The sequence below is a fragment of the Xiphias gladius genome, chromosome 8, assembly GCF_016859285.1.
Source record: "Xiphias gladius isolate SHS-SW01 ecotype Sanya breed wild chromosome 8, ASM1685928v1, whole genome shotgun sequence".
Lineage (NCBI taxonomy): Eukaryota > Metazoa > Chordata > Actinopteri > Istiophoriformes > Xiphiidae > Xiphias > Xiphias gladius.
Genome location: NC_053407.1, coordinates 3,730,948 through 3,750,752, shown reverse-complemented (window position 1 = coordinate 3,750,752; position 19,805 = coordinate 3,730,948). Strand labels below are relative to the sequence as shown.

Sequence of the window (19,805 nt, the reverse complement as noted above, 5' to 3'; positions counted from 1 at the left end):
CTTGCGGCTTTAATTTGGGGCGATTAATTGCTTCTGTTGAGCGCAAAAATGTTACAACCCTACAAACTGCCGCCAGCAGCTATATTTATTATTATAATTACCATTACTATTCATCTCTATGTGGAACTTGCATTGTGCTATGTTCTCTTTCCTCCAGCCCTCTCTCTTGCTCTCTCTCCCCTCTTGTGTTCTCTTTCAACCCAGCTGGCTGAGGCAAGTGGTCACCTAGCAAGAGCCCGGTTCTGTTCAGGGTTTCTGCCCGTTAAAAGGGAGTTTTTCCTTGCCAGTGTCACTGCGTGCTTGCTCATGGGGGAATGTTGGGTTTCTGTAAATAATATTGTAAAGAGTATGGTGTAGACCTGCTTTATATGAAAAGTGCCCTGAGATTACTTCTGGCGCTATATAAATAAATAAAATTGAATTGAATTATCAGTCAGTCAGTCCAACATTTTTTCCAGACTAAAATGTCTTGGCAAACATGGAATAGAGTGCCATGAAGTTTTGTACAGACATTCATGGTCCCCAGAAGATGAATCTTCTGGGGAATTCCCCAGGGTGACATTTTTATTTTTGAGCAAGATGTCTAACCAGCTATAGAGTGGATTCCCATGTTATAGACACTCATGCTCCCCAGACGGTAAATTGTAATACCCTTGGTGACCCCGATTTTTCATCTAGTTTGGTTTATGGCCAAATGCATGCTGACATTGCCATTTACAGTAGCTCAAAGCACTGCCGTGCCTAAATACAGCCTCACGCAGCTGCTACCATAGATGATGATTCTTATTTTTTGATATGTTACTCAAATGGTGGATCAATTACCAAAACTGTCAGTGATTAATGGTTATTTATTTTCAGCACTGGTTCCAAGTTCAGAAATTGATGATATAAACAGTCTGTCATTAAATTGACTCCATAGCCCTGAAGGCTGTCTATATGGTTTTACATCCAATATCTACGTGTAGTTACATATATGTAATATTAGCATATAAAATATCTCAATATCAGATATTTGTGTATGAGTTTGGGTAGATTTATGTAACATTTGTTCTCACTGTATGGGACATCTCATGTGATCCTTACCATCCATAGAGGTATTTATATTGTGACATGGCCAGAGGCAGGAAATCTCGCTGTATCACTGAATTCAGCTAAGAAAAGAAAATCCACCATGCAAGAAGATATATCAGTGGTCCAGTTTGTGGTGTAAGACCAGGCTTACATGCACATAGTAAGTATTCAGTACATAGGATGGAGGACAGGTGTTATTCAATGAAGATGTCTTCAGTGGGACAGGAGTAGCCAATGTGCTCCTTGTAATACTGCTGGAATGCCCTCCTGTGGGACACCAGGGAACAGAATTAAAAAATTAAATGACAAAACAGATAATATCTAAACAGAACACATTATAGGATACATCTGTGTAGTTGTTTTATCATATATCACACTCTGGTATGACTGGAGCCCAACTCTGTGTAGCAACAAGAGACATGACTAAAGGATGATAAAAGGTCATTTTTGGTACAAAATATCTTGACAAGTACTGGCCAGGCTGACATGAAATTAGTTGTCAATATTTATTGTCCTTAGAAGTGTTGGAAAAGGTATTCAGATCTTTTATTTAAGTAAAAGCAGCAATGGTCACAGTGCAAAAATATTCCAGTACATTAAATTTACTGAAGTAAAAGTATGTAAATATTATCAACAAAATGTTCTTAACAATGAAAAGTAAAAATATGTATGATACAGAATGTTCCCTTTCAGAGATTTATGTTGTTAACAACATTATATAATTTGCTTATTGTTAGTGTTGCATTAAGATGTAATCAGCATTTTAATATTCACAAGAAATATCAAAATCTAAGTTTGCGTTCAGATCTACAGTGGCATAAAATGCAGCCCTCAGCCAAAACAATGGAAATGATAAGCTTTCAAATGCATTAATCTGTACTCAAAAGTGGACATACTAGATCGTATATCATGTCTTTAGCCACTTGGCTACGCAATGTTTTATTGTTGGTTCAGGAGGTGGAAATAGGACCTTTAATTATTTACATGAATTTGTCTTTGAGGCATATACATGTTTTTTTTTAATTTTCTATCACTTGACATTCATTCTTAGAATATTATAGTTATATTGCTGATTAACAATCAGCCAAGGGGGAAAACCCTTCGCTGATTATTAATTGACCTAATTAATTAATAGTGAACCATGCTGCTGCTGGTGTTTGTGTTCTCTCTCTATAGGGGTCTGTTGGGGTTGACCGCATTTTGGACTGGGTCTAGTTGTCCTTAGGTCTGTTGGGGTTGGGTCTGACTGTGTGGTCCCCCCCGGATCAGCTCTCCCTTTTTGAAAATTAATTTATCATAAATCAGGTTCAGGTAGGGTTTCCGGGGGTCGGTTATCTCTGCTAATGGAGATATTGCCATTAAAATTATTATGTCCATGAACCCTTTCTTTTTTAAATACTATGTTCTTAAATATATGAGAGACAATGGAGGTGAAAGGAAGTTTGTTTGAAGTGCTCAGAGCAGGGAGGAATGACTTAAAGATTCAAAAGCAACATGTCTTCTAAAGCAATGTCCCAGTTACTCTGGACAATCCACAGAACGCACTTTCAACTGTTTTCATTAGAGCTACTTTCTACTGAAGAAACAGCCCCTTTTATTGACAGTTCTGTGGATATGTGTAGTACAATATGTGCGTGGACAGATACCACTAGGGCCAAGTCAGACAATATGTATAGAATATAAAATGTAGTAAAATTAAGAATAGAATACAATACAAGAGGTCTTACCCTACAGACTCAGCCAGAGGATGTAATGTTGTGTCTGACATCATCACGTGACAGGCAAAGCGCTGTTGGTCAGGGTGTTTGGTGATGAAACCAAAATACCTGCAATGCAATAATTAGCATTACTGAGTGGCTTACCTACAAACGTTTATTGAGGCAAACTTTGATAGACAAAGCATTAAGCTTAAATTTGTCAGCTTTACTTCATTGTCATCTAAATTTAATACTATTTACAGACTATGCAAAAAGGTACAATTTAGCTTAATACATTTCTCATTAACGTGTGAGAATTGATTAGATCAAATAATCCCTTAAGTAAATTGACTCACTTGCTGTGATTTGGATGGCAACCACAGAATGAGATGTTCTTTAACTGGAAAAAATGGAAACACTGATCTCCCTGACAGAGAAAGAGACAGAGAAAGAAATGTATAGTTTGAATGATTAAAGTTTGTCTAGATGTGAGGCTGCTACGAAGAGCTAAACCTGAATAAATCCTGGAATATTTATCCAGATTCATTCATTAATTTATCCAGAGTGTCATCACAATCACCTTTTTTGTGTAGCTTGTAGTTACTGCTCATTGTCACTGCAGGGCGCTATACACCCAACTACAACACAGTGTCCTATTTACAACAACCTGGTACCATCAGCTGGATCTGAAAAGATGTGACACTCACAAAGTGCAGGAGGAAAGCAGGTAGGTAGATATGTAGATACATTAGTGCACGTACCCTGTGAGCAGAGTGACATTGGTCCTGGACATTGATCTTCACACCCTTCACACTGACCTCCAGAACACAAGCTGAGGGAGGCTGACCTGCTAACCGTCTGTTACATGCTACCTGTTAAAAGAAATAATCAGTAAATTGACAAACCAGGGGCTGGTTTATACAAGGGTTATGCTCAATCAGAACTAGTTTGAACAACATCTTGTCTGGCCATGTTAGAAATCAAAAAAGTGTTCACAGTTGTTCTGAACGACCCTACTCTGAGGTAGAATTGAAAACCAATTGAGGCAATGCAGTATTGTTTAAATATGGGGATAACTGCACACGTTTTCAGACAGTCCCTCCTGGAAGACATTTGTGTTGCATGTGATTGTTCATATTAAAAGTGCCAGAAATAGTTGTGACAAGAACGAAAATTGAGCCAGAAAATTCAAACCCTGGCCACTTTATCATGTCTAGAGAGCTGACCAATCACAGCGTGAAATTGATGTGAATGTCATATTATCGGTCTCGTGAAGTTCCAAAAATGGTCAGGCATGTAATGTTTATAATATTATCTGAAGAAACTTGCCTAAACAGTACATTCATTCACATGTATGATGGAAATATCAAACATGCACAGCCAGCAGTGAATGATGCATATTGTCAACAGACTATATAGTGCTAACCAAGACAATACCAGTATAGTTAAAAGGTAGCTGCTTCACATAATAGCCCTCTGGTGGTTGGAGGTATTATCAACTCCTATCACTACATCCCCTTTTCGTTGAATGTAAGCCCTACACAAACCTGCTATTTATCTAACAACTTTAACTATAATACAGTCATCTTTTAAACCGTAAACATGAACATTATAGACACACACACACACACACACACATGCATACTTTTAATTCACTGATATATTTTTTCACTGGGGCCATTGCTACTTTGAGGATCTGACTGCCTTTTCTAACACTTCTGAGGACAATAAATATTTACAACTAATTTCATGTCAGCCTGGCCAGTTATTGTCAAGATATCTTGTACCAAAGTGACACATCTTATATGAGATGTATATATGATATATATACATATGAGATACATATATATTTTTAAGGATACAGTTCAGTTCATGCTTTCTAAAGATTCAGTTTGTCAGGTGATTTGACATTGCGTGTGGCTCTTCTTAGTACAGGTAAGGGAGTAAGGGGGTAAGGCGACTCAGCTGTTCTGCTGTTGTCAGGTAGTAGTGGTGGTTCAGCTGATGTGCAGGTTAGATCTTCCTTTGAATCTTCATTTGACTGTTCTTGCATTGTCTATTGTGAATTCAGCAAGCTCCTTTGATTCCTCCTCAGGATTTGGCCATCCTCTGTTCTGACAGGATCAATTTTGTAACTTTACGAGATATGCCATGTTCAAGCGGCGAAGCTCAGTAACTCAACAGAGCTAGATGAATGAATCTGAGCTACTGCTTTGTACTTTCTTAAGTACATGTTTGACAACATCCACTCTTTTCTCTGCTTTACCATTTGGGCATACAGTGGGCTTGAAGTCACATGTCAAAAGTCATAATCTGCAGCAAATTTCTGTAACTCTTTGCAGTTGTAGTATGGTCCATTGTCACTGTAGGCGATCTGGGGAATCCCATGTCCTGCAAAATGTGTTTGATCACACAGGTAGCAGACATTTTGGGAAGCAGCACCATATCTGGGTAGTTTGAAATCAAGCTCTTTTCCTTGATGTTTCAGACAGGTCCCTTAGCTTGAGACCATCCTGTCAATGTGTGCCATTCTGCCCCTCATCTTGCATTTTTCTATTCCTTGGTGCCCCTTCTGCAGCCTTTTCAGCATCTCTGGTCTCAGTGACTGAGGAATAACAATTCTGTTCTTCCTGAGTAGAGGCCTGTTGACAGCAACTCTCCTCTATTGTTGTAATACTTCCGACATTCACCTCTAGGCCAACCCTCATTCAGATGCTTGATTACTCTCTGTAGTACTGTGTCTGCTGTCCCAGAAAGGTGATTTCGTTCACACCTAACTGACATTTTGCCCTGTTAAACTTCAGTCCATACTTCTGGATGTTTTGTAGCACTTCGATGAGCCACTTGTTGTGCTGCTTCAGTGTAGATCCCCATAGCATGATATCATCCACTTACTAATATACCCTTTCAATGCCTTCTATGATGTGCTTCATTGTCCTTTGGAACACTTCTGGAGCTAAGCAGAGTCCAAAAGGCGTCCTTAGGAAACAATAGGAGCCATACAGTGTATTTAAATACAGTACTTTGTGCTGTTCTCATGCAGTTTCAAGGCCTTGGGATACATGCAATTTGTTGAAGAACTTTGCACCGGCCATCTCACGTGTTATTTCATGTCTGGTTGGAATCTAGTAATGTTCCCTCTATATTTTAGCATTCAAGTCTTTCGGATCCATGCATGCATATTTTGCGGTTCTCTTTATTGACAAACAATGTATAACTGACCAATTCTGTAGGCTCCTCCACTTTCTTTATAACTCCCAGTGACGTCATACAGTCGAGTTCTTGCTTCAGCTTGTCTTGTAGCGGTGCTGGAACCCACCTGGGAGCATAAACAACTGGCTTTGCGTCATCTTTTAACTTTATCTTGTCGGTGAATGGTAGGACAACAAACCCTTTGAAGATATCAAAATACTGATCCACTATTGACGCTACACTGTTCCCTACATTGGCCTAACTTTTCACATGCTTTGTCACCTAGTAGTGAGTTACGTATGTCTGGAACTGCTACAAACATAACATGATGCTCTTTTCCTTTAACTCTCACCTTAGGTCTGCATGTGCGTTTGGTGTTAATCTGCTGTCCAAGTTGGCTGTGAGCAGAATAGACCTGGGAAGGATGTGTGGCTTTAACTCTGTGGCTCTGATGTCTCTCTCACTCATCAAATTGGTCTTTGCCCCTGTGTACATCTTGAGAGGAATGACAGTTTCTGTGCAATGCTTACATCCACTTGTCCTTCTCAACTCTATTCAAATTCAACTGCTCTGTTTTTTTTGGATTGAAATTTTCCTTCATCACCACGCCCAGTAGAATGTATCACCAAGAGCAGTTCCTTCCATCGTAGTTCATTTTCCTTATGTGAACAGTGTTCATCAAACTTCTCTGTGACTTTATCAAACTTGTCCTTATTGCCTGCGTCAGTGAATACAAACGTGTTGAACACTTCTAATGCTTGAGGTCCTGTGATGGTAAGAAGCAGTGTAATCTTCCTTGTGTCTGTTTTTTCTCTCCAGTGCAAGGTGGAGGTACAGCATGAAACACTGAACATTCACCACTCACAGTCCACATTTCCAGTCCAAGTCAGAGTGTCAGACGGCTTCACACTTTCCATGACTTCGTCTCTGAACCATTCCTGGTGCCATGTAATGTTTCTCATCAAAGCTCAGACCCTGGCTTCTTTTTTACCTCTAGACAGCTGACCAATCACTGCGTGAAATGGATGTGAATATCAGATTGTTTGTCTCATAAAGTTACAAAAATGGTCAGGCATGTAATGTTTCTGATATAAACTGAAGAAGCTTGTATAACTCAATGTAATGTTCTTAATAAGGATTTGGACACAGCGAGGGATTTTGAGGAAACACAATGATTACAACTGCAATTTGGAATTGCAAAAAATTATTTGGTTCATTGTGGTTACTCAGACCTCAATATGAAAAGTTTCTTCTTGATTGTCCTTCGAAAGAAACTCTTAATGTGAAAGGTATTTCAAAACCAAATCACAAAATCAAACTCAAGTATCTACAAGGCTAGATACCAAGAAGAGAAGAAAACATATGTTGTCTTGTTATTAGGTTGAACTGACCCTTGAACCTCATGCAGTAGAAATAGCGAACTATCCGTCAGTCAGTCTACAATAAGCGTTGTTAAATCTTGATCAGTCTGGCTGATAGAGATAATTTGGGTATAAAATCTGACTTATTGTAATGGAAGCAAAAATATATTTACTCATGTGTTCATTATGTGTTATTCTATTTCTTTGGGAACCTAAAGCCAGTCAAAATGTGCAAGATGTGCATGGTACACAACCCATGAACTAGCTAGTTAAAAGATTAATGTTTGCAGGCTGGGAGAGATTTTTAGCCTCATAAGGTTTCAAATAATAAATAGGAAGTAGGTTGTTATTGCCTCTGCAGAGGAGGTTATCTTTCCACCCGTGTTTGTTTGTTGTTGTTTGTTTATTTGTCAGCAGGAAATGAATAAACTTAGGTAAAATTGTAATTTCTATAGACTGTACTCTATAGTTACAGATATACTAACTATGGCTTGAGTTCTACCTCTCGAATTCAGCTTTCTTGCGGTTTAGCAAGAGAATGAAATTAGCAGATATCAAAGGGTGTCGGTGATGGTGCTGGGCAGTGGAGGTTCTGGGTCACTGGGCAGTTGAGGCTCTGGGTCGTTTAGGTGAGCTGAGGGGATCCACATGTTCGGGGCCTACGCTTCCTTCTAGTGGCTCCAACCCTTAGATACCTCCTGGAAATAGCAAGGCAAGTACCCAGAAAAGATGACTGCTTTAGGTCTTCAGGGGCAGGAACAGATAGGAGGCCAGCCGACTGGGGTGGAGGATCATACAGGAGGCCTGCTAACTTAGGTGCAAGATCAGACAGGAAGCCAGGAAAATGGGGTGCAGGATCAGACAGCAGGCTAGCCGACCGGGGTGCAGGATCAGGCCGGAGGCTAGCCAACTTGGAATGCAGGCTGACAGCTGGCAAGTCTCATGCTAGCCATCTGGGATACAGATTGATGGCTGGCAGGTCTGATGGTAGCTGGCTCTGATGCAGGCTGACATCTAGCAGGTCTGATGCTAGCCGACTGGGAAACTTACTGGCAGGCTGGCAGAGGCTGACGATTCCGGCGCTGGCAGCAGGCGAACAAACCTGAGTCCAACTTTCTGTGGTGCAGGACGGAGGTTAGCCCAGTGGCCGTGAAATAGGTGGCTAGCATGTTTGGTGCTGTCTGAGGACATATAAGAGGCGGGTGGAGTATGACAGGAATCATGACAGTTGTTGACCTCAACGCTGTTTAGAGAGGTTAGATTGCAATGGCAAAGATGAGTGGGGACAGCAGGCATCCTTGACAGGTCCGCCTAGTAAGAGCAAGTACTGATCTACTGATCACAGATTAATTCTCTGTACACAAGCTTAGTGAGAATAAAACATTAGTTGGAGCCATGAAATTAATGTTTCATCAAATTTTTTTCTGAAAACCTTTTCTATGGTACTAATAGATAATCCAATGCTACCCAATCAAATGCTTTCTCAGCATCTAGAGAGATGACAACTTGTGGAGTAGGGTTTTGAGAGTACATTATGGTAAGCAGCCAGCGAACATTTGAGAATGAGTACCAGGTATATATAAAATCAATTTGGTTTTGTGAAATAATTTTGGGCAGTATGGAGAAATTGCCTTGCCAGCAATTTGGCTAATATTTTCACATCTGTGTTTAGAAGTGAGATCCCCCATTACGAGCTATATTTGTCTGCATGGTTTCCTTTTTTTAAAAGGAGAGTAATTGCAGCATTGTGTGAGTGTTTGGGGTAGAAGAGGATTGATTAACCTTAGAAAAAAACCCTCGAATAACATCTGGATCATACCAAGGCCAACGCGTCCCATTAGTGCGACGATGCATTTCATAGGGTTAAAGACTTTTAGAAGGATTACAGCAGGTTTATCTTTACATGTTTTGAAAAAAACCGACTGGGGTAGCAGTCAAAGCACGGTCTTTTACCACATTGCATTACAACAGTAGGTGCCACAATTGCCCCGAACTCCAAAGCCTGATTCAGCTTCTCCAAGTCATTCTGTGAAAGGGTGGGTACCTCAAAATTTTCCAGGAATTTATTCATGTTCCCGGTCCCTTAGGTAATCCGATTCATACAAGACACAGTAATATGAGGCAAAAATCTCATTCATTTCTTTTGGGTCTCTAACCAAATGCTGAGATTCATTATAAACCTATGGAATCAGGTGGGAGGGTGCTTGCCCTGTTAAGTTTTTGGGACACCATCTGACTTGCTTTATTGCAGTATTCTTAGTAATATCCGCGTGTTCGGAGAAGTAGGTGATAGTGAATAGTAATTTAAATTTGACTTGCATGTCCATGTTTTTTTATGTCATCAGAGATGTCATTAATGAGATTTTGTATTTGTGTTTGATGTTGTTAATGGATATGTGAGATATTTTGGATATGATATGAGATTATTTCCCACATCACTGAGTATGATAAGGAATCTGTTTAATTGAACATCAAAATAGTGTCTAAATCATCAGCTATGAAGTTACAAAATTATTCATCAAAAAGCAAGTTGGAATTCAACCTCCATGCTCTTTAATGTTCAGATTAAAGCCAATTTCTAGAGCTACTAGAGAATGGTCTGAGATAAGAATTGCTGGGTAAACTATTGCTTTAATATTAGGAATGAAAAAGTGTCAATGAAAAAGTAGTCTATCCCCGAAAAAGAGAGGTGCACAGGTGAATAAAAATCTGAAGAGACTACACTCACTGAGCACTTTATTAGGAACACCATACAAATACTGGGTAGGGCCTCCCTTTGCTTTCAAAACAGCCTCAATTATTCATGGTATGGATTTCACAAGGTGTTGGAAACATTCCTTTGAAATTTTGGTCCATGTTGACATGACTGCATCACATAATTTCTGCAGATTTGTCAGCTGCACATTCATACTGTGAAACTCCCCTTCTACCACATCCCAAAAAGTTCTATTGGATACAGATCTGGTGACTGGGGAGGCCATTGGAGTACAATGAGCTCCTTGTCATGTTTATGAAACCAGTTCGAGATTACTTTTGCTTTGTGACATGATGCATTATCATCCTGGAAGAAGCCATTAGAAAGTGGGTAAATTGTGGTCATCAATTGTGGCCAAAGATTCTAATCCCCTGCTGACAAAGCGACTGATAGGGTCAACTTTCAATTCAGTTGGGGAAAAATGAATGGACTTAGTGTTCAATATACAACATCTCTTCTGTGTGCAGCTTGGTTTCTTGTAAGAATACTACATCTGCTCTCAAATAAGAAGTTTTTTTTACGCCTAGATAACTGAACAGAGATAAAATAGTGGAATGAGTCACGTCTGAGATACACCAAACAAACAGTCAGGTATTCCTGGACACTTTTCAGTTGTCCTTGAGTTCAGTTAAAGTTTATGTCCAGTAATTGGAGGGGATTTAAGTATGCCAGTACACACAAAGTCCACCACAGAATGCTAAACATGTAAGCTTCACATTATATTAAAATACTGTGTCTTTTTTCCCGCTGGGCCATTTTGAGAACTGAGACAAAAGTAAACAGTAAGGGTGGACTGAAATCAGATGTGAAGCAGGAGATCACATTTAACTCTAGTGGTCTCAAACCATTTAGCTGGGTCCCTTAGTGAGAGGCCCATCCATGGCTACATGTATGGTGGGCTACATCACGTATGACATAAACTGAGTGAGGTCAGAAAGGAGAGTTGAGCGGAGATTCTCCAGGTCAAATGGTAGCTGTTGGCTAGCCCAATTATAGCTTCAGATAGCTCAGGCTCACTTGACAATTTAACCATTACTTTCCAAAATTATTTTTTAACCAAGCAACACTTACTGAAACAGGGTTCAACTTTGTCGGGAAAAGACTGTGTTCAGAAGCCACATTTCAGATGCCCACTTGGTACCTGCTCAACTTGGAAATGCCGTCCTCTCCCATTTTCTACTGAATAACCTTCATTTTAAAACCAAATATGGGGGTGTAACAATAAATAGGTAAGACACCTGTGCTACAAGGGAATAACACAAAAAAGCAAGTAATAGGTATTGTATTCAGTATTTTTTTTGAAGTAAAAGGCCTATTACTGACAATAATCAGTTTCTTTTGACTTGGGCAATGAGCGAAGGACTATGAAGTCGGCTCTGGCTACCAAGTGATCTCCAGCATATGTAGTGATGGTGAAACTAAGACTAAGGAATTTTGCTTTGTTTCCACCACTGGCAAGCAGAGGAATTCTAGAACAGGCTAACAGAGACCCTACCCTGACATATTATCAACTTAAAAAGTTCATGGCTAATATGTTAGCATGCAGTTGCTTTACACAGTTAGCAGGGACAAAGTAACCTTAGTATATTGGACCTGTGTTTGTGTCAACCTATTGGATTTAAATTTCTGGTTGGAATTACTGGCATCCTTGAATTTTTGATACAGAATTTAGAATATCTTCAGAAATAAATGCAAGTTAACTAATTTTGTATAGTCAGAATATTTAATAAGATGTCCGAAGTTACTGAACAACAAGAACAAATAAATGCTCTCATATAGTGAAATAAAAATTACAGACATAAAATGTACGTGGACACAATTATTGGCACCCTTTTGATGAATTTAAATTAGGTCCTCAAACAAAATGAGAAACAAATAAGACTCACCTGTGCTTAATTTTCAGTGTTCACATGACCTGAATTTACCAATGAATGATGGTTTTACTGCATAAAAAGGGGCTGATTGTTTCCAGTTTCTTTTTCAAAATGGGGAAGACAAGAGAGCTATCTTAGAGCATCAGAAATGTTACTATCCTAAAATATAACATTCCAAAGGTTACAAGGCATTCGGCAAAGATATTCAAATCCCTGTTTCAGCAGTTCATAATGTAATCAAGAAGTTTCAGAGTCATAAAACTGTTAAGACGCATCCAGGAAGTGGCGCTAAGAAAAAAGTCAATACGAGAAATCTGCGAAGGTTTATACGGATTGTGGAAAAAACACCACACAAGACACCGAAAGAGCTTCAGGCTGACCTGGAGCAATGTGGACTGGTGGTTTCAGCCTGTACCATACGCAACACATTAAACCAAGTAGGGCTCCATGGGCTAAGGCCAAATAGGACACTACTATTGAAAGAAAGGCACAAAAATGCAAGATTGTTTGCAAAAACCTTCATAGATAAACCACAGTCTTTCTGGGATAATGTTCTATAGACAGATGAAACCAATGTATAGCTCTTTGGGAATGCAGTGCATCAGTTTCTTTATAGGCAACAAAATGAAGCCCGTAAGGAAACGAAAATCCTATCTATAGTAAAACATGGTGGTGGTTCTATCATGCTGTGGGGCTGCCCCTGGTACTGGAGGCATTGAATGTATCAATGGAATGATTAAATCAAAACATTACCAAGGCATTTTAGAGCAAAATGCGTTAGCCAGTGTAAGAAAACTAGGTTTGAGGTGAAGGTCTGGGGTCCTTCAGCAGGGCAATGACCCAAAGCACACATCCAGCAGCACAAAAGAATGGTTGAAAATGTAAAGCTGGACTATTTTAAACTGACCAGCAATTAGTCATGACCTAAATCCCACTGAAAACCTTTGGAGAGAGCTAAAATCTGCCATTGCAAAAAGGACACCTGCAAACTTAAAAGAGCTTGAACACATAGCAATGGAAGAGTAGTAGAAACTACCAACAGATAGGTGCAAGAAGCTTCTAGAAGGCTACAAGAAATGTTTAAAGGCTGTGATTGTTGCCAATGGTTCTGCAGTTAGTGAAGGGTGCCAATTATTGTATCTGGTGTACATTTTGTGTTTCTGTTATTTAAATATTGTGCAAGTTTTTTTATTTTTTTATTTTCTTTTGTTCAGTTACCTAGGACATTTTATGAAAATATTTCAATTATACAAAATTGATTAATTAGCATTTATTTTTGAAGATATTCTAAATTCTGCGCCTAAAATTCAGGGGTGCCAATAATATCAACCAGGACAATAAGTCATTTATTCACTCTCCTTTTAGTTCTGTTTTAGATTCTACCATGTCCTGAGAAAAATATCTCTCTCTATCTCTTTAGCCCATACAGTAAATGCTCTACTATATTTATCTGTAGGCTAGTCACTAACAAACAAACTTAGCTATGAGCAATCTATCTAGCACAAAATTACCAGCTGTCTGCTATTGCTGAACATGAGGTTATTGAGAGCACTGAGACTAGAAAAACTGTAAAAGTGCAATAAAACTAAAACATGAGCTAAAGTAAGCAAAATTCTTTTGAGAGCTGCAGAGTTGGGTGCTAACTCTGTGTGGGTTTATCACAGTGAGCAACCTATTTAGTTTATTCCATTAATGATTAGTACTTACTTATAAATAAAAAACTTTTGATTACTGGTGCTTTAAGAGGTAAAAATCTTTGGGACAGGTTCTTTTTGAAAAAAGGATGAATACTTTGCTACAATTGGTTGTTATGCCATTTGATAATCACCAATTGGAGGTTTTTGTCTTTATTTACCAACTCTCAACTCTCATGGTGGGGTCCTGCTTTACAGTATCTGTATTTATGTACCTTCTGCATCGCAGCACACAGCACGTCATTGCCTTTGTGGATGGGGACCTGAACTGAGCCCAGGAATCGCACGAGGAACTGCTCTATCCAACCATCTTTCTGGACTGTACAAAGAAAGGAGAACAATGAAACATCTTGGATTGTCAGTGTTGTTGATGATGGTGATACTCTGTTTTTACAGTTCTTTGCAATGTACCTTGGTTAATATCTTTGGCCAACTTGACAGCGTAAAAGGCAGGGAAAATGCCAGTGGCTCCAGTCCTCATGTTGTAACCCTGACACCACAGGTCCTCAGACTGGTTCAGCATTAACACAGGGTCATCTGTGTCTAGGTAAAGCTCATCTGCATGACGAGGGACAAACCTAAAATCAGGCGTAAAAATGTTGGGATTTCAGTCTAATGTGTTGCTTTGGACAGGTCACATTTGGTTTGTGTTTGTTCATATGTGTTAACCTGTAGACAGCTCTGTGGCTCTGCTGTCTCTCCACTCCATCCAAAACACAGGAGAACACACCAAATGACCCAGCACCTGAATGATACAGCAATGATGTTATGCTCACAATCAATAGCTTACAGCTTTTGACTAATATTTAAAGAGGACTGGATTTTAAAGTAAATAATAACTGAATTATTATCCAAAATCATTTTAAGCATTACAGTAAGCAGGAGGGCTCAAATGGCCCACACCATGAAAAAGCTTAGAGCCCTTGTGTGTTGCATTTGGACACGTTTTACTTTGGCAACTTCTGGTAGTATTATGAAAAAAGATACTGGGGCCTACAGTGATCGCACATCGCTACTCCTACCCCTTCAACATAGGGACCTCGATAATGAATAGTTTGAATGCAAAAAATTGACTACATCAGTTATTATTATTATTATTATTATTATTATTTTTATCATCATTTTAATCAAGTTTGTCTATTTTTTTCCAACCAAAAACTTATGCCATCAGAATATTTTAAGATGTCATAATCTCATAAAAATTCAATACATAATGACTTTGACACTTTATTGTAACCAATGGCTCTTAGATGTGTTCACTGATTCAGGTACAGTGTTGTTCTCATTGCTAAGGAATGGTTAGGGCAAAACAAACAAGAAATCAGCTTGTGTAAACACAATGTCAGGCTGAATGACAGAAGTGAAACAAAATAGCAATTCAGTATGATTATTAGGCCACACCGGATGGTGGCTCAGAAAACCTGACACCCTCCCTGAAGACTTCTTAACAAACTGCAAACATCTATAAAGTCATTGTTGTTTTTCCAATTAATATTCTGGTCGTAATAATTAATTTCACTACTTTTAATGGGTTTTTGCTTAAATTAAAAAAAAAAAGAAATAATAATGATAATAATAATATTTATAATAATAAATGTAAAAAGTACTGCTTAATTAAAGATATATATATTTAAGCTTAAAGTATGGTACATTTATTTACATTTAAGACCTCAAATATATTACTGACAGTTGTTAATTTGCAACTAAAATAAAAAGGTTTTAGGAAAAGATATGCATAGAGGTGATGAATAAAGTGAACTTCCAACCTATATATCATCCTAGTCAAGAATATATCATGTATTTGCTGGCCTGTCATTTTTGGCATATCAGTGCATATACTGATACACACATATATATATATATATATATATATATATATATTCATATACCTTAGATCCCATTATTTCTCTGTTTTTCTTTACTGTCTGTGCAATATACTATGGCAGAAGTGAACTGTGATGCAGACAGACTGAAATACAGACAGGAAGCATCTTTAGCTAGTTAGCTCTACTAAGACATGTCACAGCAGCCTGAATATTAATTTATTTGGAGAAAAAATTACTTTTGATCTAACCTTAATATTTGGAGAATATACAAACCAGTGGCACTGTATTGGCTGCTGTTGTTGGCAAACAGATTGAGGAACTTCCTACTTCTGGGAGCTCCAGCCCTTCCTCCGTGAGAATCCTCTTCCTCGGAAACTGTGGTTGACGTTACCTTGGACTGCTTGCAGATCCTTGCTACACCTTCCCTCCTCCTCTTCACCTCCTCCTCCCTCCTCATCTTCACATCCTCTTCCCTTCTCTTCTTTGTCACCTCCTCTTCCTTTCTTCTATTTTTCTCCTCTTTCCTCCCTTCTTGTAAGAGAAAACAAAGAAAGGTTAAACTACACCTTAACAATCATCTAGTACAGAGAGTCGTACTAGATGTGTGTGTTGCTTAGTTAATGCTTAGTTTTGGGTCCTATACTTTTTTCTCTTTTTATGTTCCAACTGATTAAGCTGATACAGAGGCATGATATCTATTTCTTTTGATAAGCAGATGACACATGGCTCTAAGTGCAAATCACAAAACTCTTTAGATCAATTGAACATGAGTACTCAAGACCTGTTTCAAAATTCAATTTCTTTGTGCAAATGAAAGAAGAGATACTTGACTTTTGAATGATTTAATACTTCTATAAATCTCAAAATTAGTGATGAAATAAATAAAAAAAACAGTGAAAACAGCTGAGCTGGCTAGAAAGCTTTTTTTAATCTACTTGTCTGTACATAGTAGCTATACAGTATGTTTAGTTTTTGTATGTAAGTACTTTGAAAGCCACTGGAAACCAGAGTCAAATTCCTTGTGTGTCCAAACATACATGGCCAATAAAGGTGATAATAATTCTTAGCTTAGACATCACACCATAACAGTAGCTTCCTTAAAAACAGTGAAGTGTTTTAAAATACTCAACTTTGGCAACTATATCAGACATAGCAGATTCAGTAAAAAAATACAGTGTAATACCACTGTTGTTCAGAAATGGAAAAATGTATGCCCTTTGCACCTTTCATTTTATGTTAACTTTATCTAAATGGAGCACTTTTATTTAGGGATATTTATTGCAAACTTTGAATCTATTATTAAATAATTATAGTTCATACCCAAAATTTATGTTGTATGATTTGTATGACATGAAATGTGACACTGTATTGGAGTGTGGGTCAACCACTGAGAAACCAGCAGTGATGGCGATGGAACCTTTGAATCACCTCAGTTATCTGATAGTGGTTAAAACTGAGTGCATCAGAGTGCGGTCACACACCATGGTTTCTAATTACAGCAAATTTTTTTTTACATTCAAAGGAATATTAATTTAGGACATTCCTTCATTAGATCCACAAACTGAAAAATGAAGATGAATGAATGAAAAATGAAGACTTTAAGAAAGAGTTTGTTATATGAAAAAGACTTTCTCTTTTGTAGATAAAAATTATTGTAGGTTTAATTTTGTTGCCATGGGAACATTGGCTGTATTTCATATATTTATACAGGTCCATCCAAGATTATATAATTGTTGTGTACCATGAAACGTTATGGTTTATCATTAATTTAAACTCTTCACTCTCTGAATTTTATTGCACCACTGAGTTTAAGAATAAAACCAGATAATGTAATTTTAAAGGCCCTGAAAACATTTTCTCAATTTGCTTCTTGTTATAACCAGTGGGGTTCAACATGTACACACAGTTTTCAACCAAAGTTGGAACAGTTTTAGTTTTTAAAGGTGGTGTTGTCTGTCAGTCACTAAGGCTGTCCTTCCGCCCAATTCTTGGATTCAGAGCAGGATGTTTCAGCAACTACTGGGAAGATTTCTATTAAATCCGACATTGATACACAGGGTTTATAGAATCATTACATTATTAAGTAATTTCCACTTTTATACAAAACATTAAATCCTAACTAACAGACTCCCATAAATTAACTGAGAACATTCATGCTTCCCAAAGGATGAACCATTTTCATATTGGACATTTACTTACTTTTAGTCTAGCACTACCATGAGGGAAAATTTGCAACTTTGTACACAAAATGTCTAACACCTAACAGACAGATAACAGATAACCTAACAGAAAGAATACAATGAAATTTTCTGAGAACATTCATACTCCAACAGGGATAAGGTCTTTAATTTAGTGAACTTTCCCCATGAATGTTCCTCTTTGGCTATCCTGGGTACAAAGTTTGCATGTTTAGACCCACTACTGGCAGATTTTTAGAAAAATTAAATTACAAAAAGTCACCTGTATCTTGATTTAAAACGTTTAGCCACTGTTGTACCAACTAATGATACTGCTTTTTGACATAAGTATGCTCAGGGCATGTTAAAAATGAATCTTTAACATTACCTTGCTTCCTTGCTTCATGTCTCCTCTTCCTCTCTTCCTCATACTCTGGGTCTTCCTCCTCATTTGCTGACTGATAGACTGTCTCTGCATCACTGTCATCATTGTGCTCATCGTAACTGTGCAAGCAGTCCTTCAGGTTGACTAGCTCCAACTGAGCGTGTTCATCAACCACCAGAGTGTATTTAACAGAGTCATAATTTAACCCTGCTGTAGCGTCACTCTTTGGTACAGTCCAAGTTGCAACAGAATCTCCCTGAGTGACAGAGTTTGTGAAATCCACCTCAGTGTTACTGTCAACTTTTCCTCGCCCTGCATCAACCTCTGACTTGGTACAGTCCATCTCTGTTTTTTCATTACCTGCAAGGCAGTTTATGCAGGCAGTTGGGTCTCCTTCCCCCTCCTCTTCACTGATGTCAGGGTTGGTTCGGTAGGGTAGAGAGGGATGCAGAGGCCCCGGTGGGGGGCCCTCCGTGTCTGAGCTGAGGGACATTCTGTTCGACCCCCCCCCGCTGCTGGACCGGGAGAGAACAGGGGGGTTATCCTGGGTCCTGTCATGGCTTTGGCCTAAGAACACAAAATATGGATAGTGGATATATATTAGGAATAAAAGGAGGAGTATTAGGAGTATTACGAGTTAATATACCGTAACATGTTATTGTATATTAAGAGAAAACCAGTAGTAGTAATGAAATACTGTCTGGAGGATTGACCAGACAGGAATAGGTTACAAGACCAGTCAAATACTCAGGGTATGAGAGAGCAGTTCTAAGTGTGCAAGATGGACTTCTCCTGTGAGGCACAACGTTATTTTAAATAATAAATCTTACAAGTGAAGGTTGCAAAGGAAAATACAGCCACAACCATTGATAAGGTCCAAGCACATTGTTTGACATACAGTACATGCAATATCCAGCTTTTAAAAACACAAGAGTCAACATGTGTGTGAACACAGTGAATAGAAAGAGGAGGATGCACACAGCAAGTTTGCCCAGCTGGAATCAAACCAGTGACTTGCTGTCATAGGGTACGTGTCTGGGTCACTACATCCTCAGGACAAGGGAGCTTACATTGACAGCAATGGACACTAAATATTAACTACAGTTCTACATACAATCAGTAAAGAACTGAATTGAAAAACCTAATGAACTGTAAAACTTAACCATTAGGAATTATTGTGCTGATCAGTATGTCTATAGTGAGTTTATGTATATATATGCAATAGTGAAGTTAGAGGGAGGTTAATAATTTAGTGGCCTCTTATGCCTTCAAGGCAGAAATCACCAGAGGGTAAAGAAGGGACACTCTACACAGGTCTCACTCTGGATTTGAACCCAGGATCTCACACTTAATAGTCACAACCTTTGTCAGCAAACTTGGTGTAATATGTTTTCATAACCTGAAAATTTAATACCAATTTGAGGCCGATGAAAATTAATGTGGCTGAAGTTTAAATATTCACCAAAATTTCTATTTTACAGATAAAAAGCTGAAAGAAAAATCACATAATTGTGATTAACTAAGAAATGCTTTATTTTGTTGATAGATTTTGATTAAGTTTGATCACACATTTGGCAAGTTAGGTCATATTGTTTGTACAGTACATATTATGCTTAAACATGTATTGTCATTGTGTCCTCAGTTTTAAACAAATTTCAAACTTTTCACAACATTTTATCTCCTCACTCTCAATTGACTCAATTTGTAGCATTTGAACAAATACATTTTGAGAATTCATTGATTGTGCAAATTTGGGTAAAGTAGAGTTAAGGA

The 19,805-nt window shown here is 38.3% G+C and overlaps 1 protein-coding gene across 5 annotated transcripts in view; it reads right to left on the bottom strand.

The window, feature by feature from the left end:
- Nucleotides 1-370: 370 nt before the first annotated feature.
- The window catches only part of LOC120793474 (C-Jun-amino-terminal kinase-interacting protein 1-like), a 64,707-nt gene continuing 45,272 nt past the window's right edge, over nt 371-19,805 (bottom strand). For 4 of the 5 annotated variants that reach the window (XM_040133589.1, XM_040133591.1, XM_040133593.1 and 1 more), the window contains 9 exons: nt 18,036-18,599; nt 15,744-16,001; nt 14,314-14,389; nt 14,056-14,222; nt 13,860-13,963; nt 3,530-3,640; nt 3,125-3,195; nt 2,799-2,897; nt 371-1,338 (listed from right to left, as the gene is read on the bottom strand). In XM_040133589.1, the coding sequence (XP_039989523.1) occupies nt 1,266-1,338; nt 2,799-2,897; nt 3,125-3,195; nt 3,530-3,640; nt 13,860-13,963; nt 14,056-14,222; nt 14,314-14,389; nt 15,744-16,001; nt 18,036-18,599 (1,523 nt within the window). In that variant the 3' untranslated portion in view covers nt 371-1,265. The remainder of the gene's footprint in view (nt 1,339-2,798; nt 2,898-3,124; nt 3,196-3,529; nt 3,641-13,859; nt 13,964-14,055; nt 14,223-14,313; nt 14,390-15,743; nt 16,002-18,035; nt 18,600-19,805) is intronic. The other variant, XM_040133590.1, reaches the window with a different exon arrangement.